Source organism: Engraulis encrasicolus, chromosome 4 (assembly GCF_034702125.1).
Source record: "Engraulis encrasicolus isolate BLACKSEA-1 chromosome 4, IST_EnEncr_1.0, whole genome shotgun sequence".
NCBI lineage: Eukaryota > Metazoa > Chordata > Actinopteri > Clupeiformes > Engraulidae > Engraulis > Engraulis encrasicolus.
In genome coordinates this window covers 21,680,484-21,707,429 of record NC_085860.1, presented here as the reverse complement: position 1 = coordinate 21,707,429, position 26,946 = coordinate 21,680,484, and the positions used below count along the sequence as shown (strand labels likewise).

At 42.1% G+C, this 26,946-nt stretch overlaps 2 protein-coding genes and 1 pseudogene across 3 annotated transcripts in view; 1 reads left to right on the top strand and 2 right to left on the bottom strand.

The window, feature by feature from the left end:
* The window catches only part of LOC134447108 (exosome complex component MTR3-like), a 69,769-nt pseudogene extending 55,425 nt beyond the window's left edge, over positions 1-14,344 (top strand).
* LOC134447431 (avidin-like) lies at positions 97-1,921 on the bottom strand. Of its 2 annotated transcripts, none has more exons than XM_063196885.1 (4): positions 1,822-1,921; positions 1,341-1,662; positions 335-455; positions 97-246 (listed from the first exon to the last, which is right to left on the bottom strand). In XM_063196885.1, the coding sequence occupies exons 1-4, from the start codon at positions 1,909-1,911 to the stop codon at positions 207-209; spliced, it is 573 nt and encodes a 190-aa protein (XP_063052955.1). In that variant the 5' UTR covers positions 1,912-1,921; the 3' UTR covers positions 97-206. The 2 variants fall into 2 exon arrangements, with proteins under 2 accessions (XP_063052955.1, XP_063052956.1); XM_063196886.1 differs by having other exon boundaries at positions 1,341-1,578.
* Positions 14,345-14,428: 84 nt separating the features above from the next.
* Positions 14,429-26,946, bottom strand: part of LOC134447430 (protein-glutamine gamma-glutamyltransferase 2-like) — a 19,487-nt gene continuing 6,969 nt past the window's right edge. The window contains exons 6-14 of the mRNA XM_063196884.1: positions 25,110-25,238; positions 21,728-21,908; positions 21,258-21,402; positions 20,679-20,782; positions 20,051-20,293; positions 18,622-18,900; positions 18,151-18,311; positions 17,640-17,776; positions 14,429-14,971 (exon numbers count right to left, since the gene is read on the bottom strand). Coding sequence (XP_063052954.1) covers positions 14,809-14,971; positions 17,640-17,776; positions 18,151-18,311; positions 18,622-18,900; positions 20,051-20,293; positions 20,679-20,782; positions 21,258-21,402; positions 21,728-21,908; positions 25,110-25,238 — 1,542 coding nt within the window. The 3' untranslated portion in view covers positions 14,429-14,808. The remainder of the gene's footprint in view (positions 14,972-17,639; positions 17,777-18,150; positions 18,312-18,621; positions 18,901-20,050; positions 20,294-20,678; positions 20,783-21,257; positions 21,403-21,727; positions 21,909-25,109; positions 25,239-26,946) is intronic.

Below are 26,946 nucleotides of genomic sequence, written 5' to 3'. Positions count from 1 at the left end.
ATAATCATTTTTTATTCAAAAGATTTTACTTACAGTTTAGTGGTTGGAAGTCAGAGTAAAAGAACAAATCCAGCCAACAACTGAAAAAATGCTTTAGATTTGTTTTTAATCCAGTTATTAAACCACCGATGCACAAACTTGGGGATTTGTCATTCCAACACACTTCGAAAGAAAGCCATTTCACATGAGAGGCATCTTCATGAAGCTCAACATGCGCCTACAAATGAAAAAGTGTCTGCTCCAACCCTGAAAAAAAACAAAAAGACATTTAGAAAATACAGCCAATCCAATCGCAATAACATCCACTTTAGTTTCGCTGACTGAAGTAGCCTACCTGGTGCTCATCCAGTTGTCTCCAGGGCCTTTTGCAACAGAACGCAACATCCAGACGGTTTTCAAAACTCGGTCTCCAGTCGGCAGAATGAAACACTGACCCACCCACGAGGTGCAGGAACCTGACAAATTAGGCACATATTATTGTAAAGAGCTTATTATACATAACTATACATAAAGGTGATGACTATTATTCATTAGCAGTGTTGGGCGAGTTACCCAAACACTGCATTACTGATTACATGCCCCTTACACTACAATATTACTATATTTAAAATGTAGGCCTAAGGCATTACAATAGTTTTGCATTAAGATTCGAGATTCAAGAAGTTTATTGTCATTGTCAATGAAGTCAACGAATTTGTGGGTGGAGCAACAACACTATGTAGTTTGAAGTAGGCCTACAGAAGTAACCAAAAAGAAGTAGTCAAATAAAGTCTAAATTCATGAAGTATATCATGAAGTATAATAAATTAAAGTAAATAATATAATAAATTAAAGTAAATAATAGTAATAATATGAGTAATAATAAATTAATCAAGTAAATCAAACAGTAAAAAATGAGATCCCCTCCCCACAATTCAAGGTTAAAAACCCAGTGGTGGTGTTACTTTAGTTACTTTCGCCAAAAGAACTTTAGGCCTAAATATGGATCTGGCAATTTATTACAGTGTAGGCCAATCAAGCTCATGAGTCATGAGTTTTTCACCTCCAACCCAGAAGGTGTTTTTGACAGCATGCAGACTAAAAACTACCAGGTCCAGCTTCTTTCTGACCCACCACACTGAATACCACTAAAATCCAGGTCATTATGCATTTGTAACTTAAGTTATTTAGCATTGTAACTAAGTAAATATTACAGATTTTTGCCCTACATGTAATGCCTTACATTATGCTACTGCATTACAGCTAAATGTAACACATTACAGTAATTAATTACTGTACTGTACTTGTGTAATGCATTACTGCCCAACACAATTGATTACTTGACTAAGCTTGCTGCTCACCCCCTTTCCACAACACGGAGAATGACACGGTAGGATGCACCCCCCCGCTGACGAAACCAGTCAACGTTGAACCGTTACCCGCCGCCCCTGCGGTAGTCTCCACGGCCGTCTTGTAAAACCCCTGTAAAGAGGAGTCCTTGGCGGACAGTTGCATGCGGGAGCCCAGCTCGTTACGCCAATGGCCAGTAACATCACACGAACTTCCCATCGGAGTAGGCCTAGCATCACGAGACCTTCCCTGCGGAGAATACATTCCAAAGGAGACGCCATGAAGTAGGCCTAATTGTCCCGCTTTTGAAAGGCCTTTATGGCTAAACACAGCCTGGAAACATTAAAAAAAATTACTGTCAAATGTGTGTGAATAAAATTTAATTACTCCCATACATTCAGTTTGTCACATCAAATTTGTTGAAGGACTAGCGCATTTAAATTAGGATACAAGGAATCATGAAATAAAATAAAAAACACATCAACAGCCTACCTGGCTGGGTAATGAAAGAGCCGCCGTGTGAAGATGAACCAGAACTGCACACAGCAAAGTCCAACGCGGATAAATATGTGCAAACGTCATTTTAGCAGTGTCTACCAAGTGTTGTGCTGGGCCACTCTTTTTATGCTGACAGTTACACCAAGGGGCGTCACTAGAGGGGTGGCTTAGCCCATAACTGTCAACCTTGAGCTCCCAAAATCCGGGAAAATTCCCATATGTTAAGCCAAAATCCGGGAAATTTTGACAGTCAACAGGATGACAGAGACAGATCGGACGGTGCGTTCTACCGTGCTTTTCACAACAGCGCGTGTGCAAAGACAGATCCTGTCTAAAATCCCTCAGCACACGTTTTACAGCGTGGAGAAACAATGCAATGAAAACTAAACAATGAAATGAGCGCAATCAGTTTCTTCTTGTTGTTTTGTCGCACAAGTTGTCTGTTCGTACTAAACTTCAAAGGACCTCAAAGGAGCTGACGCCAGCCTTGTGTCTGATGGGGAAAGTGGGGGAGGAGGAAAAGTGCACATTTGTTGTGCTCTGTCCAAGATGGAGAAGTGTGCGCCTTACAGGCGTACTTCATCGATGCCAGCAAGCCCTGGAAGGAAACAGGAGGACAGGCCTTTAGGCAGCGAGTGACCGATAGTGGCCGATTCTCCCTTCGTGACCCCCCCCTTCTGCGGCCGACCAAGCTTATTATGTTGAAATATGATTACATGTAAATGTAAAAAATAGAAATTAAAGAAAGAACATTCAACAAAATGATGTCTGTTATAATATGATTTTATCTGGCATTTAGCAGGAATGTAAAGTTGGCCTAATTGTAGTTTTGCAGTGGATTTGTGGCATTATGTTGAGAGAAGTATGCTGCCTTACAGAGGCAAAGTGCAGTAACCAATTACAGTAGGCCCATTTTGTCAAAACTTGTTTTGCAGTAGATTTGTGTCATATTATGTTGAAAGACGTATAGTAGACTGCCTTATAAAGGCAAAATGCAGTAGCCTAATCAATAATTTTACCATCGGCTTATTTTGTCAAAATTGTGTTCATACTGAAAATTATATTCATAACACTTCCTTTATCTTGTGACAAAGAGTTATGGTCTAAGTGTGCCCCCTTTTACAAATATTGCTATGTCAAATTTGCAGTAAGTGGCCTATAGTATTCAACCTAATACCAAGGCTTTGAGGGCATTTTTTTCTCAGTTTCATTTTTGGTATAGCTGTTTACCTTTGTAGTAGGGAAGTTTAACCTTACGTCAGCCTTAGTAATTACGGCAACTTTGGCAACGTCACAGATGTGGCAACATGCCCGTTCCATGTTAGCCTGGGAAATCCTCAGCTTGCACAATCGTTTCGATCTGAAATACAATCTCATTTGTGATTGGGATTGGTGGTAACCAAGCACCATACTGTAGAGGTAGAAAATAACACTAGAGGTGACCCCGCCCCCCTTCTGACGGCAATCTGTGGCGGCCATTATCTGTAGGTAGGTCTGATAAATGTAAATGAATGGAGAAGGAGGCTCACCGCTGTCAAAAAATGGCTTAATAATGTGAAAATGTCCATCAACACACTCTACAAGGACAATAGTTGAAGTGTGTTGCTAAATATGTACAGCATTAATATAATTTGATTTTTAGATGTATTTTATCGACTCATATGATTTAAGTAGATATTTATCCTGACATTTCAAAACTGGTCTTTGATTAATGGGTTACTTCATAAACACACAGTTTTGGTCCATTTTTAACAGAGGTGGGCGTGTTCTCCATTGACTTGAATTGACTGAAGGTGCCTACACTACCTACAGACAATGGGAGGCGCCATGTGCCACTTCCCAGTGCTGTCGTGAATTGCCATGTCCTCTCTAGTGTTATTTTCTACCTCTATGGCATTTTTTTTTCTCAGTTTCATTTTTGGTATAGCTGTTTACCTTTGTAGTAGGGAAGTTTAACCTTACGTCAGCCTTAGTAATTACGGCAACTTTGGCAACGTCACAGATGTGGCAACATGCCCGTTCCATGTTAGCCTGGGAAATCCTCAGCTTGCACAATCGTTTCGATCTGAAATACAATCTCATTTGTGATTGGGATTGGTGGTAACCAAGCAGGACTATGTTGTAATAAGTAATAACACTTAGCGTGATAAAGGCATGTACATAAATGCCTGTGAACTGAAATCAATTTTTTGCCTGGTCGTGGGAGGGTATGGTCTATGCCTCACATATCCGGAGATATACAACAAGAAGAATGGAACATGTCCGCGAGAGTAATGTCACAGGTAGGGAATGCGCGTTTCCAAGCGGCACCCCGTTTGATACCAAATACCCCGAGGAACAAACTGTACACCACAGACACACCAGGACAACGAATGAGTTCACAAGTTATATTTTATTAATTAAATAGCCTAAAACTAAAAGTCTTTTTGGAGGAAGGAGGAAGCTAAAAGTTCAGTAAACCACAGTGGCAAGTTGGACCACAGGCCAGGTAACCGGGTTTACTCTGAGCATGTCAACCCATACTTATGTGGTCAAAGTGCTATTTATAGAGAAAGATGTAATGCAAACAGATGACCATATGTTGTACAGTGCACAGCAATGATGTGTACACTCCTATCGAAAAAATGACATTTTGAACAATATTTTAATAAACAAACAAGTTATTCCCAAAATGACCATAGAGTAAGTGTAATACAACATCTTTTCAGCTTACTGCAGAAAAGTAAGGTCATAAGTATGTATACTATTGACCTTACTTTTTGAAAAGATGTATTACACTTACTGAAATATGTAATTTAAGGTATACCTTAAATGACATATTTGTCCATTGTTGTGAAAGGATGCTGGTGCAAAAGGGATTAAAAGGGAGGTCATTGGTGTGCATTTCATCCTTGCCTTACATTGACCTTAATATTTCGAGTCTGGACCTGGTTAAACTAGATGTGTATGAGATTTGAATGAAATCCTATGGAGAGTATCATGATCTGATGATCTTCAGTAGTCACAGTACATTTTAACAAGCATGTTTCTAGTGGTGAAATTCAGCTTCCTACTGTTGGTGACATTCATACAGCCTGTATTACAGGTTCGAAACATTTCAGTCCCACCAACATGCTTGACTTTCAGCATGGGACACTTTTCTTTGTACAAATCACTTTTCACCATCACACATGCTTGACACCCTCTAATAAAATAGTTGTTTGTCATGGTCTCATCAGAGTCAAACTAAGGGTTACTGGAACCATGTACTACTGTGATCTAATAACACCAGGATAAACAAATTTGCCTTAGATGGTGTCAAGTATGTGTGGTGGTAAAAAGCGATTTGTACAAAGAAAAGGGCCATGCTTAAAGTCAAGTATGGTAGTGGGAGCGGCACGGCTTGGGGCTGTGTGGATGCCATCAACAGTAGGAAGCTGAATTTCACCAAAAGAAACATGCTTGTCAACATGTACTGTGACTACTGAAGCGGATCACGATACATACTCTCCATATGATTTCATTCAAATTTCACACACGTCTATTTTGACCTGGTGTAGACTTCAACTGTAAAAGTTCAATGTAAGGCAAGGATGAAACGCACACCGATGACCTCCCTTTAAATCCCTTTCAATTTCAAGACGTTTCGTGCCAGCACGGCCCCTTCTCAGACAGTTTAACACTGGAGTGTACTCACTTTTCCACTAGCATAATTACACAATAAATGGACAAATATGTCATTCAAGTTATACTACTGACCTTACTTTTCTGCCATAAGCTCAAAAGATGTTGTATTACACTTACTCTATGATCATTTTGGGAATAACTTGTGTGTTTAATGAAAACCTGTGTACAGCATTGAATGTTTTCTGTTCAGCTGTAGATAACCTAATAATGACGAGGTCACCAAGGCCATCATCCAGGCTAGTAAGGATTCTGGGTAGAGCTGGGGACCAGAGTGTTTACTCACATTTATGTGATCATGATGTATATAAACGACTAACTCAGTTTCTTTTTGTCTCGCAGAAGCCTGAAATAGATTCTTTGAGAATCTTAAAAGTCAAACGACTGGGCCTTGCGGGGGAGACTGATGACGTGGGAAGAAGAGGAAAAAGCTGATGAGCAGACGTGAGCGGGTAGGTAAAACACATCTAGTAACCCCATCACACAACTGCCATCACATTCTTTTGCCACTGCTTCACTTCAGGGGGCAATTAGCCAATATCCCCTTTCTTTCTTCCGAATGCTTTTGTTAGTTTTTAGAAGGACCACATTTAGTACAGGGTATTTGCAAACGGGCAGCCAACACTAAAGGTCTGTTTTGACTCCTCCTTCAGGTCCTTCCGTGGAGTATATGGTAGGGCATTCGTTTGCAATGCGGCCAACCCAGGTTCGATTCCTGGCCTGGGTCCTTTGCCAGCCCTTCCCCATCTCTCTCTCCCAACTCGCTTCCAGTCACCATCTACACTGTACTGTCATTATAAAGACAAAAATATATTTTAAACAAGACTCCTCCTTCAGTTGGGGGACATATACTGTCGGGGTGGGGGGCAGGGGGCATAGTTTTTAAAAATGTGGTTTGGGGGAACCATGGTTTATGGCAAATAGTACTATACCAAAGTTAAATAGTAGATGGTTAATCTTTGTAAGGGCTATTACTATGACACCTACTGTACTCCTGTGGATAAACCACAATAGAACTATGCTTGGTTGATCTGCTGGATAATCTCATGAAAAGCCTGCTGTATTATCTCATCATGTGGCCCGTTATTTGGCATGTTCATGGTAAACAAGCATGAGTGTAGGTTTTGAACAGTACACATTTTTTAATGTTTAACACATTGTTTAAAACTGCCCTATTTTTTGCTTTTCAAGCAGTGGTGCTGGTGGCGCAGGATGTCCTGGAGGAGGACAACCTTGACTACCTCAAAGGAGCTGACGCCAGCCTTATGTCTGATGGGGAAAGTGGGGGAGGAGGACAAGTGCACATTTGTTCTGCTCTGTCCGAGATGGAGAAGTGTGCGCCTTGCAGGCGTACTTCATCAGTGCCAGCAAGCCCTGGAAGGAAACAGGAGGACAGGCCTTTAGGCAGCGAGTGACCGATAGTGGCCGATTCTCCCTTCGTGACCCCCCCCCCCTTCTGCGGCCGACCAAGCTTATTATGTTGAAATATGATTACATGTAAATGTAAAAAATAGAAATTAAAGAAAGAACATTCAACAAAATGTCTGTTATAATATGATTTTATCTGTCATTTAGCAGGAATGTAAAGTTGGCCTAATTGTAGTTTTGCAGTGGATTTGTGGCATTATGTTGAGAGAAGTATGCTGCCTTACAAAGGCAAAGTGCAGTAACCAATTACAGTAGGCCCATTTTGTCAAAACTTCTTGTTTTGCAGTAGATTTGTGTCATTATGTTGAAAGACGTATAGTAGACTGCCTTACAAAGGCAAAATGCAGTAGCCTAATCAATTACCGTCGGCTTATTTTGTCAAAATTGTGTTCATACTGAAAATTATGTTCATAACACTTCATTTATCATGTGACAAAGAGTTATGGTCTAAGTGTGCCCCCTTTTACAAATATTGCTATGTCAAATTTGCAGTAAGTGGCCTATAATATTCAACCTAATACCAAGGCTTTGAGGGCATTTATTTCTCAGTTTCATTTTTGGTATAACTGTTTACCTTTGTAGTAGGGAAGTTTAACCTTACGTCAGCCTTAGTAATTACGGCAACTTTGGCAACGTCACAGATGTGGCAACATGCCCGTTCCATGTTAGCCTGGGAAATCCTCAGCTTGCACAATCGTTTCGATCTGAAAGACAATCTCATTTGTGATTAGGATTGGTGGTAACCAGGCAGGACTATGTTGTAATAAGTAATAACACTTAGCGTGATAAAGGCATGTACATAAATGCCTGTGAACTGAAATCAATTTATTGTCTGGTCGTGGGAGGGTATGGTCCATGCCTCACATACACTGTATTCCCCAACAGTACTATGAACTAGAAAAGTTTACGCTGTAGTACTCAATATTGCAAAAATATCCAGATGACATACACATTTTAGGTGTTCTCAACAGGTTTTCAGGTACCAATAAATTAACTTGTGTGTTTAAGTACAACTGACATCCTAACACAATGTCTTTGAGTTTGTAAATTGGAGCTCTATCTGTCATATGAGTGGTTAGATGTCTTGACAACAGCTGTGGCAATCATGGAGTAGTAGTTAAACAGCTGGTCTTCAACCTCAAAGGTTGCAAGTTCAATCCCCAACATGGAGATAACCTTACTTACTTCCATACTTCCTGGAACATGGTATGAAAATGTTCAGATGGCCACCAGACTCATGACTCCAGCTTTAATTAGCAATATTTTTCACATTTAATTTCGAGCGAAATTACAAAAGAAAAATGCTTAGGTAAAGCAAGACAATGTTTGAGCTGCTGTGGTCTGGATAGGGAAATGGCCACAAGATCAGAGGATTGCAGGTTTGAATCCTGTATTACCAATAAAAAAAACACTCAAATAGATAATTATTGTTTATTTTTCGCGAAACTGTGAAAGTTACAAATTCTTTAAATCATGTCAATTGGAACTATATCTGACATATGAGACTATGGATGTCAGCATGTTGTGCTTGGGCAGTCATGGACTAACAGTTAAGCAGTTGGCCTCGAAACATGATGGTTTCAAGTTCAATTCCCAGCATTGGATGTTAGTTAAAAAAAAAAATCACATTCAAACATTATTGTTTTGCTATGATGTCAGTTGGCCGGATTTGAAGTGGAAAGTATGTGAAACACATTTGACTGTTAATTATGAGTAAGCCCAATACTTTCTAACAAACAGGGCTAACTTTCTACAAATATAAAACCTGCAGTTGAGTGGTGTAGGGGATAGTCCTCTGCATGTAGCCATATTGGCATGTCCTTATCTTGAGGTTGAGAGTTTGAATCCTAAGGCTGGGGCACTCACTTTTTTGGTTGTTTTAGTTTTTTTTTTTTATTATTGTTTACCAACTTCTGCTTTGTGTAAAGAAGAACCCATTCATGTCAGAACCATAGAAACCCTATTTTATTAAAATGTAACATAAAATACAAACTGTCAATGGGGGATAGATTTACTCAACACCATGTGACCATCAAACCACAACTGACAACTTGGCATGGAAAAACGTGTCTATCAACCTCACTTCAAGGTAAGAAAAGACTCATAAAAGTGTGTTGGTGTGTATGTGTAGTAGTTTACTATGTTGCTGTGTGTGACCGTAGGTGTTCTTGATGCTACACTGTGTGTATGTTATGTTAGCAACTTAGCTTAGAATGTTAGCTACTGCTAGTTAGGCTAGCACTGTGTAGGCCTTTCATACAAATCTTTTTCTTGTATCATACATCTGCAGTGTATTTGCAAGTGATGCGTTGCATTTGATGACATATTGCACATTGAACTTCTGTATAAACCAGTGTAGCAAACCCAGTGATCATGCTGAGGGGCCTAATCCAACAAGTCCTCATGAAAGCCTTAAACTTATTAGGCCTATTTATGCTCCACAGGCAGCCGATATGGGACCACCAGAACTCCATCAGCTCTACTCAACACTCCAAAGGGTAACTGTGTTGTGAAGTCTGACACTATTTTGGGAGAAATGTTATTGTAAGTTATGCTATATGGATCTCCTTCAGCCACCAACTCCTAATAAAAGATTCAGACATGGACAACAAATAAATGACTAAATTGCCTAATGTGTTGAGGTTGGTTCTTTGTAATATATTGGTTGACTGTATAGACTGGGTCTAAATTTTAGAACAGATTGTTGTGTATTGTATGATTGTTGTGTTAGTGTCTAGGCTACTGTTTTTGTTTGTCAACCACATGGAACAAAATAAAAAAAACTTGATATAAAGCATTGTTCACGTTTGTGGAATTAAAGCTCATGTTATATTTGGTTTAAACAGAGGGGTGGTAGCCTAGTGCATTAGTATAAACCAACCAATCAATAAACCAACCAAGATTTTTTTGTGGGCTCTAAAATGGGAAAACATAAAACTTTTAATTTTGAAATCAAAAACTTAGAGCCAATATAGCTAAACAATGCTGTGCTTGTTTACTTTAAAATTGTAACTCTCTGCTAAGTACTAATTGCATTGATTTTTGCACCATTCTCTAAATATTTATGTCAATGGAGCATGTTAGATCTTTGAGTAGCAGCTACTAAAACATTCAAGATTTTTTTTTTCTCATAACATTTGTTTTCAAATAACATGTCTGATTTTATGTAAGACTTACTTAAACGTTTTAGTTTTCAACTCAAATCTTTTGTGTAAACCATTGTTTCTGTGCATTTTAGAGTTTGGAGTACATACTTGACTTGGGCTGCTAAAAACTAAAAATCTAATTATGGAATTAATGTTTTCAATCTTTTCAGTCATTTCAAAGTTTTTGATCATCTTCTTAAAGATTTTGTGTCCTGCATATGCATGAATGTATGTAGTATTTACGTAAAACATTTGGTCACAAAACTAAAACTTTCACGGGAATAAGTTTCCACAAAAGTTTAGAGTTCATGGAACATGTTGGGGTTTACAGTGTATCCGGAGATATACAACAAGAAGAATGTAACATGTCCGCGAGAGTATGTCACAGGTAGGGGGTGCGCGTTTCTAAGCGGCACCCCCGTTTGATACCAAATACCCAGAGGAACAAACTGTACACCACAGACACACCAGGACAACGAATGAGTTCACAAGTTATATTTTATCAATTAAATAGCCTACCACTAAAAGTCTTTTTGGAGGAAGGAGGCAGCTAAAAGTTCAGTCAATGTGCACGGGCCCACGGTACCACTCAAAGTTCATGTCCTCAGTCCAGTGTGGGCCCATGCCTCAGGGTGGGGTAGACAGGCCAGCGACAGCCCAAAGTCCAGTTGGCTGCATGTGCGGGCTCCTCTGTCACGACCCCCTCTTCTTCGATGCAACTGCCAGCTGGAGGAACAGGGAAATGAATTAACCAGTGGGGTTGGTTTGAGCACAGACACAAGTGGGTGGCCATTACTGATCACAGCACACTATTAAGTTAAAGTACAGCACGCATTTCACTACAAACTCGGCAGGTGAAGACAAAGCAAACTGGGTGCACTTTAGTGCAAACAAAGGAGTAGCCAACTCCACTTAATGTGTGCACTGGTAACCCCACATGGCAGTAGGCCTAAGTAGCCAACGTCTGTACAAACGCGACTAGTCTCTAGGTGGGCAGTGCGGGGGCCATATAGGCCAAGAGTATTAGGGTTTCACCCGGAACAAATTATTAAAGGGACACTGTGTGAGATTTTTAGTTGTTTATTTCCAGAATTCATGCTGCCCATTCACTAATGTTACCTTTTTCATGAATACTTACCACCACCATCAAATTCTAAGTATTCATTATGACTGGGAAAATTGAACTTTTCATACATGAAAAGGGGTATCTTCTCCATGGTCCGCCATTTTGAATTTCCAAAAATAGCCACTTTTAGCTGCAAAAATGACTCTACTTGGACCATACTAGAAAATACTTGTTTATTATTTAGAAAACTTTCATGTAAAGATCAAATTTGGCAATTGGCAGCCCAGTTTCAATGAGCAGCATAGTTGCAGTACCCTTTTTGACCATTTCCTGCACAGTGTCCCTTTAACAACCTGAAAATTTCAGGATATGTTCAGAATACCTTTAGGAATAACATACTAAAAGTCCCCAGGAATCCCCCTTGTGCTCTCTGAGAAATTCAAGATGGCGTCCAAAATTTAGGATATTTTCAATGTTTTCACGTGATAACTTTTCAATGGGTGGTCTGATCGGCACCAAATATTGTATGCTAACACTCAACTATAATAGGAACAACATACAAAAAATCCAGAGGAATCCAACTTGGCATCTCTGAGAAATTCAATATGGTGGCCCAGATGGGGTCCAAAATTGATGATTTTTCATGCTTTAGCGCAATTACCATTCAGTGCGTGGATTGAACAAATTAGTAATAAGCTGAAAATGTCAGAATATGTTTAGAATACCTTTAGGAATCAAAAGTCCCCAGGAATACCCCTTGGGCTCTCTGAGAAATTCAAGATGGCGTCCAAAATGGCCACCTTTTGGAGATTTGGACATATCTAAGGCTTGAAATGTCATTTAAAAGCAGTCTAAAGGTGGACATTTATGTTTTGAAGTAGGTTTTGATTAAATCCTTATATTAAAAGATAACAACTTTAGTGGAGTCTGTTAAGGGTTTTACCGTTACGGAAGTAACAAAAGCACCAGACTTAGCATGATGTTTCTTTAGGGTATATGTAGTAATTCTAGCCAAGGAACCCTCTGAAAAAAAACTTTCTAACATGTCATATGAATGAGTCTGTGCTTACATGCTTGACAGCAAATGTAACATTATGAACAATTTGAAAAGATTCATACTTGGCCTGAAAAAAAATGAGTATTTCCCACACTAAAACTACGGTGAGAATAGACTACTGCTAATGCTCAGTCAGCAGCATACTGAATGGGGAGGTGTCAGTGCAACAAGGTGTCCAAGGTAGCAGCTTCTCCATCTTCTAATTTCCATAACATAGATATTTTCATTTGCATGAGATAGAGCAAAATGAACCGTAGGTCTTTGCCACCCTTACCTATGGGAGAAATATCAATATAAAGCAACAATTCTCATATGGCATATATTATAAAGGTGAACCATTATTCATTTTCTTGATATGCAAGAAATATAGTCCAGGAGGAAGGATGGCCTACTAGCCCCCCCCCCACCTCCCCAACAAAATGCCACAGGACCTTTTTAACCTTCAAGATTTTCAGTGGTAACATAACTCAACCCCACCACACCTTTTTGAATCATATTGTACTTGACCTCAGAATGCTCTACATGTTTCAAAACGATAGTTGTACAATAGTACAGTAGCATACAGTGCAGCGCAGCACAGAACAGTACAGTACAGTACAGTACAGTACAGTACAGTACAGTACAGTACAGTACAGTATGTTACAGTTCAGTACAGTACAGTAGAGTGGATTACAGTACAGTACACTAGAGTAGAGTACAGTATAGTAAACTACAGTATAGTACAGAACAGTTCAGTAGAGTACAGTACAGTAGAGTATAGTACAGTATAGTACAGTACACTAGAGTAGAGTACAGTAGAGTATAGTGCAGTACGGTACACTAGAGTAGAATACAGCATGGTATATTATAGTACAGTACAGAAGAGTGCAGTAGAGTACATTACAGTACAGTAGAGTATATTACAGTTCATTACACTATAGTACAGTACAGTCTTGATGACTTATAGGCTACTTTGACAGCTGTATCCCTCCAAAGCCAATGTGTTTTTTTATGCTGTTGTTTAAAGTTTTTGAAATACTTTGTGTGTGTGTGTGTGTGTGTGTGTGTGTGTGTGTGTGTGTGTGTGTGTGTGTGTGTGTGTGTGTGTGTGTGTGTGTGTGTGTGTGTGTGTGAGGGAAGGCAGACAGACATGTTTTAAACAAAGGACCACACCCACAAATAAGAAATAACGAGCAATCAATAAATTAAGTGGTTAGGTAGCCAACATGTTGTCTAGGTTAAAGCCCAAAGTAGAACAGGAAACAGACATGTTACCATTTTGCTCTTTTAAAACATAAAGTATTTGCCAATATACTCTATGTATGTTGTATTGCATATCAATTATTCATAATTATTCATAAATGGAAGGACAGATCTGTTTCCATGTATTTTCGCCACCGCCGGTAAAAAAAATCGCTTCCGTCCCGCGCTGCTTCTCAGCTCTGTTCTGAAATAGGACTTAGGTTACATAAATATACAGGCACACATGTAGCCACACACACACACCTGCTCATTTCCTGACTTCAGTAACGGCTCTCCAGTAGAAACAGGAGCCTATCAGTGCTCATCCTAGGCCACCTTCAGCACAGCAGGCTGAGCTGACAGGCCAACACTGCAGTCACAAAAACAGGGCTCTTACGCCCTCTAGTGTATAATACTGGAGCCACGACTTCAGCAGATCTTCACCTTTCTTTTATAAGGGGCTAATTAAGACATATGAGACAATGGCCTTGTTTACATGCGATATTCAATTCAGAATTAGAGCTAACTGAATTTACTTCAGAATAAAACTTAATTCCGCTTTGAAAATCTGCATTTGTCCACGCTGTCACCTGTGCGTCTCTTGCTCTCGCAGGTGCTGGGATTGATATGTAGCCTACGATCTGGTGCTTGACTGCACCGTCAGGCACATTGGGAACACCCAGCTCCTTGACCCTACATTCGCGGAGGTACAAGACCATCAGAGGGGTGCCTCTGTAGACAGCCAGGGAACTGTGACCCTCTCACTGATGCCCAATGTGAATCAGGTGTCTGTTGCAGTCGGACGGTGTTATGGAGCATGAGTCCATAAAAGCAGCAGTCCAGGCGTGTATTGAAGGTTGCTTCAAACTTTACCCTGCGATTCAGCACACCCTTCTGAAGACGATTCGAAAAAAGCCACCTCCATCCGAGAACTGAATGTAATGGCATTTGATCTTTGTATCTTTTTATTTCTATACAAACATGTGCTTTCTTATAATAAAACAACACGTCAACATGATATACTTAATAAATAATCTCTTTATTGCCAGGCATATAAGCATAACAGGGTTGAAGAAGAATTTGATTACTAGGCATGTTATTACCTTGCAATGTAGGGATTTTTTGACAGTGCAAGCAAGTTATAACCTTTTACAGATTAATCTAGAGTACACAATTGCAGTGCAAATATCAAAATATTCTTCGAGTTTATTTAAAAAAAATAAAAGCTTAAGAACAATCACGTCATTCAGTTATTCTGGCACACAGATTCAATGGAAACTTCAGTGACACTGTCATACCCATGGATTTTTTATTATTATTATTCTTAAAAAAGTTTTTTTTCAGTATAAAAAAACATGAATCATTTATCTAACATCTCAACGCTGGTTTTGTGTGAATTATTATGGCCAGTTGTATCTCTTCCCTCGAATCATCAAAGTGGTCTCCCCCTTCACATCCATCAGCCTGTCCGAGTCGAAGTCCACGAGCAGTTTCCTCATGCCATAGCGCATGGGCTTGAAGGAGAGCTTGACCGTCACCTCCTCCCCTGGCTGGATGGCATTGCTGTGGGAGAGAAGCGCATTGGCAAGGCTGTTAGAGCATGGCCGAATTGTCAGACTCTATCAAAGACTTGATGGGACACTAGTCTTTTTTGTTTTGCTTTTAGTTTTTGTCTCGTGTTTTATCTTTGTGTTTGTCTGTTTATCAGGTGGGCCAGCAGCACAGTGCACAGGGACACCAACCATTTTCGACCAGTTTAGGGGCACCATATGACACAGGCTCTATTCTTATTTATTGTGTAGGGGCAGTGGCTTGCACAGACATTTTGGGGGGCAGGTGCTCAAGGGAGGGTGGGGGGCATGTGGAACTTCCGGCTGTCTTACTAGGCTAAAGAAGCTATATATTATATAGGGGCATTATCGTCACACGCTTTTGGTCATCAAACATTAATAGATGATACTAATATGAACTGCAGTACACTGTTACAAAAAAAGAATTTTCAAAAAGGGCACTTTTTGTCCAGTAAGGGGCAGGTGCTTTAGCACCACTTCATCCCTATCTGTGCACACCTATGTATTGAGGGCACCTGTTAGGTGTAGGGCCCATTGGCACATTGTCTTAATACAGTCCTGGATAGCAGGCAGACACACATTTAGATAGACGCCAATACTTTATTATAACATTTCTAATTTCTAACTTTTTAACTCTCTGGTCTTGTGTTTGTATCGTGTTTTGTCGTCTATTTTTGTCCCCATTATATTACTGCTGCGGCACATGAATTTCCCCACTCTGGGATAATGAAGGCATACGCTACTTGCTTATTTAAAGTGATACTGTCCCATTTTTGGAAATAAGCTTATTTTACACCTTCCCTTGAGTTAAATAATAGGGGTTTACCGTTCTCCTGTACTTCCAACCGCTTTCTAGTTATGGCAGTGCACATTTCAACTCCAAGCTAACAGTTAACATTGAGTCCTGTGAGACCAGTTAGCCGCGAGCTGGTCTCATAGGACTCAATGTTAACTGCTAGCATGGAGGTAAAATCTCCACTGCCATACTCAGAGAACGGTTGAAAGTACAGGAGAACGGTAAAACCCTATTATTTTACTCAAGGGAAGGTGTAAAATAAGCTTATCTCCAAAAATGGGACAGTATCACTTTAAGCATGACGTCATAGTTACAAATGGGTGTTAAGGGTGCTACAGCCAGGCCCGCCGACAGGGGGAACAAAGGGATATGTTGTCCCGGGCCCAAGGAAATATGGGGCCCAGAATTGGGTCCCCATTACATTGCATGTATTGGATAGGGGCCCTTTCATATGACTTTGTCCTGGGCCAAGCAAAAGCTGTCAGCGGCCCTGGCTACAGCAACCATGTTATGAGGGTCTGAGGACTTGAAAATAGTCCAGCAATCAACACATAAAACTCATATTTGTGCAATTTGCAAAATGAAGGTAAAGAAATATGCTGTCATCTGACAAATGTTGATGCCAATCAGTAGTGCAGAATTTCGCAACAGGAAGTGGTTTACTATGTGGGTATGAAAGTAATCTTATCCTACACTCCTACACTGTGGGAACTACAGTGTCCCCTGGCTAACACATGTCATCATCACACAAGCATCCAGCAACTTGCTAGGAAATATTTTAGGTCTGCTCGCTGTGTATATTCCGGACACTTATTTTTCTTGTCTGTCTCGGTCCCTGGAAGTAGGCTAGGCTTTCACTCAGTGACGCACAAGCATAGGCCTCCTGGTTCAGCTCTACATGCCTCCACTGTTTTATTTAACTTATTGGCAAATTCCACCTCGCATTTGGAGGAAGTTACACAAAAAACTTTAAGCAGATGTTTGCTTGCTTGACACTTGCCCCCGCACAGACAAAAATTAGCCTCACAACCACCCAAGGCTGTCTGGCCTCCGCACGCATTTATCCTGCATTTAATTTAAGACCCAATATTGTTTTCTCAGGTGTCTGGACAGACAGAGAGAGAGAGAGAGTCTTCACACGTGGTAATATTTTGGCCTCGTGAGATATGTAGGAGGGCAGGGGGCTATACCAGAGTGGAATGAGGTGTGATGGGGCTTGTGTGTCTGTCTTGTTTGTTCGTGTGCTTTTGGGTGGGGAGTGAAGATGTAAATTTTGTTCTGCCGGAGTCACAACACTCCGCTGACAGCTTTGACTAGGCCAAGGACAAAGTAATCTGAAAGGGCCACCCCACTCAATACGTACAATGTAATGAGGAGGACCCATTCCTGGGCCCCTCGCCTCCATGGGCCCGGGACAACCGACCCCTTTGTCCCTCCCTGTTGGCTACCCTGGTTGGAGTAACAACGCTCCGTGGTCCTGACAGTCTGACAGTGTGGTTGGAGCTACAGTGTGACCTGCCAAGTCCTCCTGGCAGGCCATGGACAGTTCCTAGCTATCCTCAGTACCGTACCAGAAGTGGAAAAGTTCAGATCCATCTCTCCACAGAACAAAATAACACAACTGTGCGGTTTTACACACGAAAGTCAATTCAGCCCTAACCGAGACAGCTGAAATGGCCATCAATCCTATCGCCAGGTTCAAAAACAAAGTGCAACCTCCTGCGGGAAAACTGCCCTGGATACTATGAGCTATACCCCTGCCTTTACCTTTGGAATACAGTGTTAAATAAACATTATAATAATAATTATATACATAACTATATACATTTACATTCCTATGGGCCTCCACAGGCCTCGTACTTACGGCACAGGAATCTCCGTAGCAGCGGTCAGTCCAGCCCCCTCCACCGTGAAGACGCCGTCTTTCAGGGTGACAGGAAGTGGATTTCTAAAGGTGATGTAGGCCGTCACCTTCTGGCCCACTGCTGCTTCCCCTGTCACCTGAGAGACGACAACAGAAAGAATTATAACCAAAACACATACAATGAAAACACTTACTCTACGTGGGTTCCTTCTGGAAAAATAATAGAAAGAGTAGAAGTCTGCACATTGCAGCTCTGCTTTTAAGGTTTACTCAAGACATTTACGTAGTAGCCTACATGCCTGATGAAGACCCTGCTGGGTTGAAAAGTAGTATGAATTCTTGAATAAACCTCAAAAGTGGAGCTGCAGTGTGCAGACTTCTACTCTTTCAATTTCTTAGATTCGCCTTTGTCCTGCACCTACTATGGTGCCCAAAGACATTTGATTCCCTAGGGTACCTTGACCTGCCTATGCCTTGCGCCGGCCCTTGTGCTATCCTGGTACGTTATTACCTTGATATTCAGCTTCGGCATTTTCAATTGGATGTTGGCCTCCGTCTGGATGACCTCACTCTGGTCGTTCATCTTAATGGAGGCAGTCACTCGGATCGTGTGGTGCTCGGACACGCAAGCCCCATAGTGGTCATATCGCAACCGAAGGACCTCTTTGTGAACTGAAACACCCAGATGAAAATAAAGTTTAACAATGATCAATTTGAGTAACAATCATGATTACGTAAAACATACGGCAGATTAATACATATATAAGGTTTTGCTAGATTAATTTACTAATGGGTATGAGAAAATTCAATTGTGTAGGTGCTATGATAGTGATAATGACAGCCCTAATAGAAATAGTAACAACAGTACTGTAGGAGCTATTTTATTGTCACTTATAGGTAGGTTTTAGTGTAGTTTTACATTTATCCACTTGGGGGAGCACTTCACTTTAGCACTGAGTCACAGCGCCCCCCGGCATCTCACCCTTCTGTGCGGGCACGGTGAGACGGGCAGTCTTGCGCTGGCAGTCCCCGCGGTGCAGGCTGTTATAAGTGGTGGCGACGGACTTGACAGTGAGGTGGGCGCGTGCGTCCTGGTGGCCCACGTTAAGCACCTCCACGATGACGTCGAAGTCGGTGCCGTGGACGGCCGGCGCGTTCTTGATGGAGAGCTTCAGCTGAGGGCTCTGGGTCTCGTCGTCGCCCGGCTGGGGGGAGACTCGTCGGCCGGCCTTCTCGAAAACCTCACGCTCCTTCGCTGACCCTGAAAACAACAGTAGACGCAAAAAGAAGAAGAAGAAGAAGAGCACAGTGAGTTATGTGTGATCACTGTAAAAGAAGAGCACATTGAGTTCTATGTGGTCTCTGTCAGGCCCGGATGAAGATGGCCTGGTGCCACCAACCACACTCAATACGATAGATGAATTTTTCAGTATTGCACCTTGTCACAATTCTGCAGTTTTTCACTTTTTTCACCTGGGAGGTGGGGGCCCCTAGGCTGCAGCTATATCTAGCCTGTGCGTTAATCCGGCCCTGGTCACTGTAAAAGGCCCAGTAGATTAATTCGCCAGATGGTGCTGTATGAGTATGAGCCTGAGTTTGAGACTGCACACACACAATGCATACTTTTATTCCCCTTCTCTATCTTCATCTGTTATGAACATTATATGTTATGTTCAGACAGAAAAGTCCTGGGACTTGAACCGTAACATTCCCCCTGTAGTGTTTTGTCTCTATGTCACTGTTGTGTTATTCAGCGAGGACTTTCCTGGATGCTAAACCGGCCACAAGTCAGTCAGATCAGCCTCATCTCACCATAGTGTTCCTGGCATTGGAAATGTTTCTGGTCTTAATCTGTCCGCACAAGGCTAGCACGTACATAGAGCATGGTGATATTAACATCATTACAAGAAGTTGGTCCATTGCTCCTGGAGAAATAAATGGAAACACTACACTTTTAAGGTTAACCACAGTTATGTCAGTTATGATTATGAAGATGTGTTTTCACTTAAGTCTTAGCAATATATTATTACGGCTTAATTACAGCCTTGTGCAGGTTTTTATTTAGCTTGTGAATTCCTCTCACGCTTGTGTGATCTCGTACACGAGATGGTTTCCCACTCAGTTGTGTCACAAGCATTTGTATCAACCCTGTAGGTCTGCTGGCATGCAATTGGATTTCAGTGCTCGAATTATCCTTATAAACCCATCTCCACATGTATTGGATTAAAATCCCAGCACACCAAACAGTGAGCCAATCGTGTCAGTTGTATCTATTCAAACAAATTGCAGTCATCGCCTTTCCACCCCTCTGATTGAAGCCCAAGATCTGAAACCCTGAGGGATAGAGCCCATGCTGTCTTTCAGATCAAAACGATTGTGCAAAAAAACCCTTTTTTTTCAAGATCTAGTACCTTCTGGGTATTTGTAGAGTGCAGTGACATCCTCCCGTTGATCTCCATAGACGCTCTTGGTGCTGATGTTGCAGCCCACTGACTTCTTGTCAACGTGGACCTTGGTGCGCGTCCCATCCTTGTGTTCGATCCAGTATGTCCTGTCAGCATTCACCTCGGCGAAGATGAATGGGGCGTCATACTTCACCCCCACCTCGCCCTCTCTTATGGCCCGCACGGGACAGGGCCCGCAGCAGTACACACCTGAGCACAAGGGACACCACATGGGGCACAGGTGAAACACCACAAGGGGACACAGGTGAAACACCACAAGGGGGCACAGGTGAAACAACACAAGGGGAACACACAGGTGAAACACCACACTTTTAAACACATGATTTTGGGAATGTGATAAACGCGATATACTGAGTAATATACAGTACAGTATGTATGTTATGGGGGTCCACTACAGGTCGTCGTTACCTGCTACAGTGAAACCTTAGCTCTGCCCCTGGCTTGGCGGTTGGAATGTTATGTGAGCTAATGTGAGCACATTCCCTAGTAAAATGTATAATATAAAATATAAAATATCCATGATGTAACAGTTATTGACAGTCCTAACATCGCAAACAATGGAAAGGTATCGTACCATCACTTCTTTCTTGGGGAGTTGGATCAAGGACTTGCCACCCATCATAACCGCCTGGAAGGTCTTCGCGAGCCATCCATGACTCCACCCAGCAATGGAAATTCCTATTCAATCAGGAAGCGAGTGAGATCAGCTATTTTTTCTACAAAAAAGTATACAAAGTCTTTGAAAGGAAACATCTTGCATTGCAAATAACACCTACGAATCCAGAGTGCCATTTAGGCCCATTCGCCTGAGGCGCAGAGGCGAGAGAGGTCAAACATGAAGTGTGTGCGAGTGTAGTTTAAAGGAGTATAGCCCTCACATCTAAAAATGCCTGAGCGACAGAATATGTCCGTTAAAAGCAGAATGCAAGCATTCCAATGTTCCCTTTGGCTGTGCCGGCCAGTGTCAAATTCCAACAACTGTCGCTAAAGTCGCTTGAATTGTCTCTAGTCACCCAAATCGCGTTTATCTCTTCTCTCGCCCGCGACTCAATACAAAGTCAATTACTTCCGACGCTGGAATTGCTCATGTCACGCTTGGGTCTATCCCTGCCTTAAGTCAAAGGTCATTGGTCCTAACCCCTGTGGAGCTCACCAGATCATGTCAGATCTCTCATTGGGTCTGGAGATGCTCTCAAAGTTCTCGTCCAGCAGGTGGTCTATCGTCAGGTTGCCGTCCGTGTCATGAGCAGATGAATAGTTGGTGATACAGCGAGTAGGGATACCCAGGCACCGCAGAACTGTGCAGAGGGGAACACATTACATCACATTACATTACACTACATTTAGCTGACGCTTTCATCCAAATTGCAGTTGTTTCAAGTAACTGCAGTTGTTTTAAGTTCCATGTCAATTACCACCACAGTAATACCAGGACAATACGCATGACATTGCATTACATGCAATAAATACAATTCCATTCCAACTCTACAGAGAGGAACAAGGAGATAGGACACTGACGTAGCAACCATCTCTGTTTAGACTCCATAAATTCAATTCCAAACTCTATTACTATCAATATTCTATTCTATTCTATCATATTCTATTAAGAACAAGACAGCTCACCTGTGCAGGCCACCGCTGCAAACACCCAGCACTGCCCATACCGGACAGGTCTTCTGCCGTCCTCGGTCCAGCGCTTGAGGATGGACACGCTGCCAGTCCAGTGGGTCGGGGCCACACCATCAGAGTATTCCCCAGTCCACTTCCCCCACAGCACCCCCCGGTCAGCATCGTTGGAGTTCACCTGCCCGGCAGCAGAAGAAGAAAAGGAATGCAGTCATGCGATGTCAGTCATACTACATGCAGTCAGACGTTTGCGATTGCAACATTGCACGCACGCATACGATCAAACATTCAGATTCTGGCAGGATGTATTTTGCCAGGTCGTATTACCACCTTTTTAAATACTATAAGGCAAGGATGAACTGTACATTAATGAGCTTCCGTTAAATAAATGCTTATTCTTGTGATGTTTTGGGCCGATGAGCCCAAATACGTGACCCAAAATGTCACAAGAATAAAAATGGATTAAAAGGGAGCTCATCGGTGTGCGGTTCTTCCTTGCCTTATGTTTTCACCCTGCACCCGACTAAAAGACATTGGATGTGTGTGAGATCTAACAGGGATTCGTATTACCCCATTTTATCACAAAATACATATCCACATCCGCACACCAAATGGAGAGGGGCTGGCATCATACAATCTTTTCAAGAAGGCAAAAAGGTGCTGCTCACTTCACTTGAGTCAGTCACCACAGGGCTTAATGTGATAATGTTTCAGCCTGTGGTCTTCATCAGATCACAACAAGTATTTTAATTCTTTCGGTGGCCTTTATTTTGATAGAAGACAGGAAGTGAGTGGGGAGTGGGAGAGAGACATAGGGGAGGATCGAAAAGGAAATGACCTTGGGTCGCAATTGAACCCGGGTCCCCAGAAAAACACCATGGTGCCTGAGCTGTTTGAGCCACGGCCAAGGTCCACAGTTCGTTTTGTTGTGGATCACATGACCTGTCTGCCTGTCGGCCTGCCTGCCTGTCTGCCTGCCTGTCTGTCTGTCTGTCTGTCTGTCTGTCTGTCTGTCTGTCTGTCTCTCTGTCTGTCTTGCCTGTCTGTCTATTTATTTGTTTGTAAGATTAGAAAGTGCATTTCTTGTTTTGTTTACTAATATGCTTCTCTTGCTCTTAAATGTGTGGATCGCACAGTTGTGTGTGGGAACCCTTCTGTGCTTACAGAGTTGACACCCTCTTGTCTGCTGACAAAACAACACTTTTGGCCAGCGGTGAGTCCAAAAATGTGTGTGGGTGCCCGTGCGCGCGCGCGTGTGCGTGTGTGTGTGTGTGTGTGTGGCAGCTTGTTCAGAAACAAGTACTGACATTTGTAGCCCTCCCTCTGCCAGGTTTACCGTCCAGGCCCACACACACAAGCACACACACACACACACACACACACACACACACACACACACACACACACACACACACACACACACACACACACACACACACACACACACACACACACACACACACACAAACCTGCCAGGTTTACGGTCCAGGCCCACACGGACACACACAGACACACACACACACACACACACACACACACACACACACACACACACACACACACACACACACACACACACACACACACACACACAGATATATATACACACACACACACACACACACACACAAACCTGCCAGGTTTACGGTCCAGGCCCACACGGACACACACAGACACACAGACACACAGATACACACACACACACACACACACACACACACACACACACACACACACACACACACACACACACACACACACACAGATATATATACACACACACACACACACACCCTACTCTGCTGGGTTTACCGTCCAGGTCCTGGCAAACGATGATGAGCTCTGCACTGATCTGCACTGTTGGCTTCTGCTAGCTGTGTAGTGTTCATTGGTGATGGCCTCCAAACCAAATAGTGACGGGAAACCAAAGAGAAGGTCCAATAGCTGGCAGACCCAGTTTACAGGGACACATATGCCTCTTTTCCACTGCCGGTTTTCTGGTAGGCCTACAGCTTAGGACATGCCAACTCAGCTGCCACTTTTTGCTTTTCGCACAACACAGCTCAATCGAAGAGCAAAAAGTGTCGACCAAGTCGCGCTGTGTCGAGCTGTAGGCCTACCAGAACACCGCCAATGGAAAAGAGGCAATAGATTACTCTCTCTCTCTCTCTCTCTCTCTCTCTCTCTCTCTCTCTCTCTCTCTCTCTCTCTCTCTCTCTCTCTCTCTCTCTCTCTCTCTCTACTCTCTCTCTCTCTTACTCGCTTGCTCGCTCTGGCTTTCTCATTTTCTTTCAAGCTCTCTTTCTCCACACACACACACACACACACACAGACACACACACACACACACACACACACACACACACACACACACACACACACACACACACACACACACACACACACACACACACACACACACTCAACAGCTCTGTCGAGTGGAAAGGTGAAACATGATTGGTACATATGAAGAGCTCTTTTCCAAAACGCTATATCCACCATTTTTGACTTTTTGCATTTTAATATTGGAATTGACAGTTAAGAGGTCCTATCATATATGTGTGAATTCTTGCCATTCAAATGTTTTGAGAGCATACTTTAAAACCTCTTTAAAAATGCATTTTGCAATGCATTTCAATGGAATGCCCAATACAAAAATGTCAATTTCCCAACATTCCATAAAATGGATATATCTCATTTTGGAAAAGAGCTCTTCATATAATACTAACTACTATCCAGCCTCCACAGTGGGCCAACTTGTCAAGAAAAGTGCCATTAAGCCAAAGCCAAAGCACTGGCCAGAACCATGTGATGTAAGCATGGTTTCATAAACAATTTGTGGTGTGCTTGCAATATGTTGACCTTAGACTACACACTTTCTAATGACTACCAGATTTTCCTTACTAGTTCATTGAGTCATTGAAGATCATTTGTCTATGTATTTGAAATCCAACTTTGATGGTCCAATTACCCTCATTATTTACAGTATTAACGACTGACATAAATACAAATGTGTAAAATGTAATATTCCCACAGTCCCTGCTGCCGTCAACAGATTTGGATACTAGAGTACTGAGAGGTTAAAATTGCTAATATTATTATTACTTTTTATGTAAGGGGATTTCCATCGGAGCGATTTTTTTGTTAGCTTAAGCTTTAAAGTTGTTTATGGGGCCCAGTTTTTACATTACCTGTATTATTTATAAATGCTTAGGCTTACCATGGCATTGAAAACTCGGCTGACGTAAACATGGTTGGTCGTGATCTGGATATCTAGCATATTGTTTGTGTACTAAAGCTGACGAACTGAACTTTCCTTGTTGGGGCCCAAGTTTTACAATGCAATACAGTACTGGCATTATTACATTTTCAGGCTTACCATGGCAGAGATGATTCTGCTGACATATACGGGGTTGGCCCGGTTCTGGAGGTCCATTTCAGGGTTTTTGAGCGCGGAGGGAGAGTTGTCGAGAATTTCAAAGCAGATGTCCACTACATCGTCCTCGAACTGTCAGGGTCAGAATGAAGGAGAGTTGGTTTGTGTTTGTACACGGTTTGCAGCAGTAGTGTTAAATATGATATGTCCGTTCACACTGATCTAGTGCTTTAAAAAAAGGGGGGCACTGTTCCAAAAACGTTTCATAGTAAAGGACATACAGTTTTTTCTTACCTACAGAAATAACAAAAAAATATTCTTAAAGCAGGTTTTGGTTTGGCGTTTGGCAGCTGAAGCCATTGTTTATTTGCCTATTCTTTCCCTTCGATTTCTCTCTCTCTCTCTCGCTCTCTCTCTCTCTCTCTCTCTCTCTCGCTCTCTCTCTCTCTCTCACACACCATTTATTTCTTTATCATCCCATCTCCTAGACAGCCATCAGTGACTCTATTGCCTCTTTTCCACTGCTGGGTTTCTGTAAGGCCTACAGCTTGACACAGCATGACATGCCCTCCACTTTTTGCTTTTCGAGTGAGCTGTGTCGCGCCTATTCGAAAAGCAAAAAGTGGCGGCTGAGTCGCACTTTGCCGAGCTGTAGACCTACCAGAAGACCCCCAGTGGAAACGAGGCATTTATGGATTTTCCCCCTTCTACTCTCCCTCTACCGCTTCCTATTTCTCTGTATATGAAGAGCTCTTTTCCATTTTATAGAATGTTAGGAAATTGACGTTTTTGTATTGGGCATTCCATTGAATTGCATTGCATAATGCATTTTGTAGAGGTTTAAAAAGTATGTTCTCAAAACATTTGAATGGCAAGAATTCACACATAGATGGCAAGACTTCTTAACAATCAATTCCAATATTAAAATGCAAAAAGTCAAAAATGGTCGATATAGCGTTTTGGGAAAGAGCTTTTCATATGTTTATTTCCCAGGCATGCTTTCTCTGCAGGGAGAAGAATAAGCCTACAATACAATAGGCCCTTGTTTGTGCGGGGCGACAATCTCACACCCCCACGAGCAGAAATGCTTTATGTCCATCAAAGAGGTGACCAGGGGTGACCTGGCAGTGCCCTGTCCAGCGCCAGTTGCTCTTGCCACCCAGATGCCACAATTCACACAGGCCACCACCGGCCAGCGACCCAGGCAACCCACACAGGCCCCCACCCTGGCAACCCACTCTGGATGTTGAATAAAAACATATTACAATAACATACACAGAATCATAGCCATTAAGCAAGAACAAAACACTGTGTTGCAGGGTGTTCCAGTAGTGGTGTGCATTGGCACTGCCCTCACGATTCGATTCGATTTGATTCGATTCGATTCTGCGATGCATCACAATGCATTACATTTCTACTGAGAGCAAAGCAAATGTTTCATCAGTCATGATCAAGCAATGCAAGTAGTGAGATACTGAGCAACATTGTATTGGCTGTTTTCTGTATCAGTCTTGCAGTTTTCAATGCTTTGAAGTGCTTTTATTTAATTTAACATTCATTTGCTCCTGAAATATCCACGGAAGTAATTGAACCTTAAACAATTTGCTGCATCGATTCTGGAACTTGCCGCATTGAATTGGATCGTCCATGCCCTGCATTGCATTGCATTGCCGAATCGATTATTGTTGACACCACTATATTCCATGATGAAGGTCCACATATAAATACATTTTCCTGATACGGCCCACAGGCCGTATGTTTGACACTCCTGCAATAGACCCCCACGAGCAGAAATGTCTTATGTCCATCTAAGACGTGACCAAGGGCTGGCAGTGCCCTG

What these genes read in the sequence shown, in the direction of transcription:
- LOC134447431 (XM_063196885.1), bottom strand. Translation starts at nt 1,911, where the DNA reads ATGACGTTTGCACATATTTATCCGCGTTGGACTTTGCTGTGTGCAGTT. An exon ending in CTCTTTCATTACCCAGCCAG is followed by an intron (nt 1,663 to 1,821) that starts GTAGGCTGTTGA and finishes TAATGTTTCCAG; the next exon opens with GCTGTGTTTAGCCATAAAGG. An exon ending in CTCCGTGTTGTGGAAAGGGG is followed by an intron (nt 456 to 1,340) that starts GTGAGCAGCAAG and finishes CTAATTTGTCAG; the next exon opens with GTTCCTGCACCTCGTGGGTG.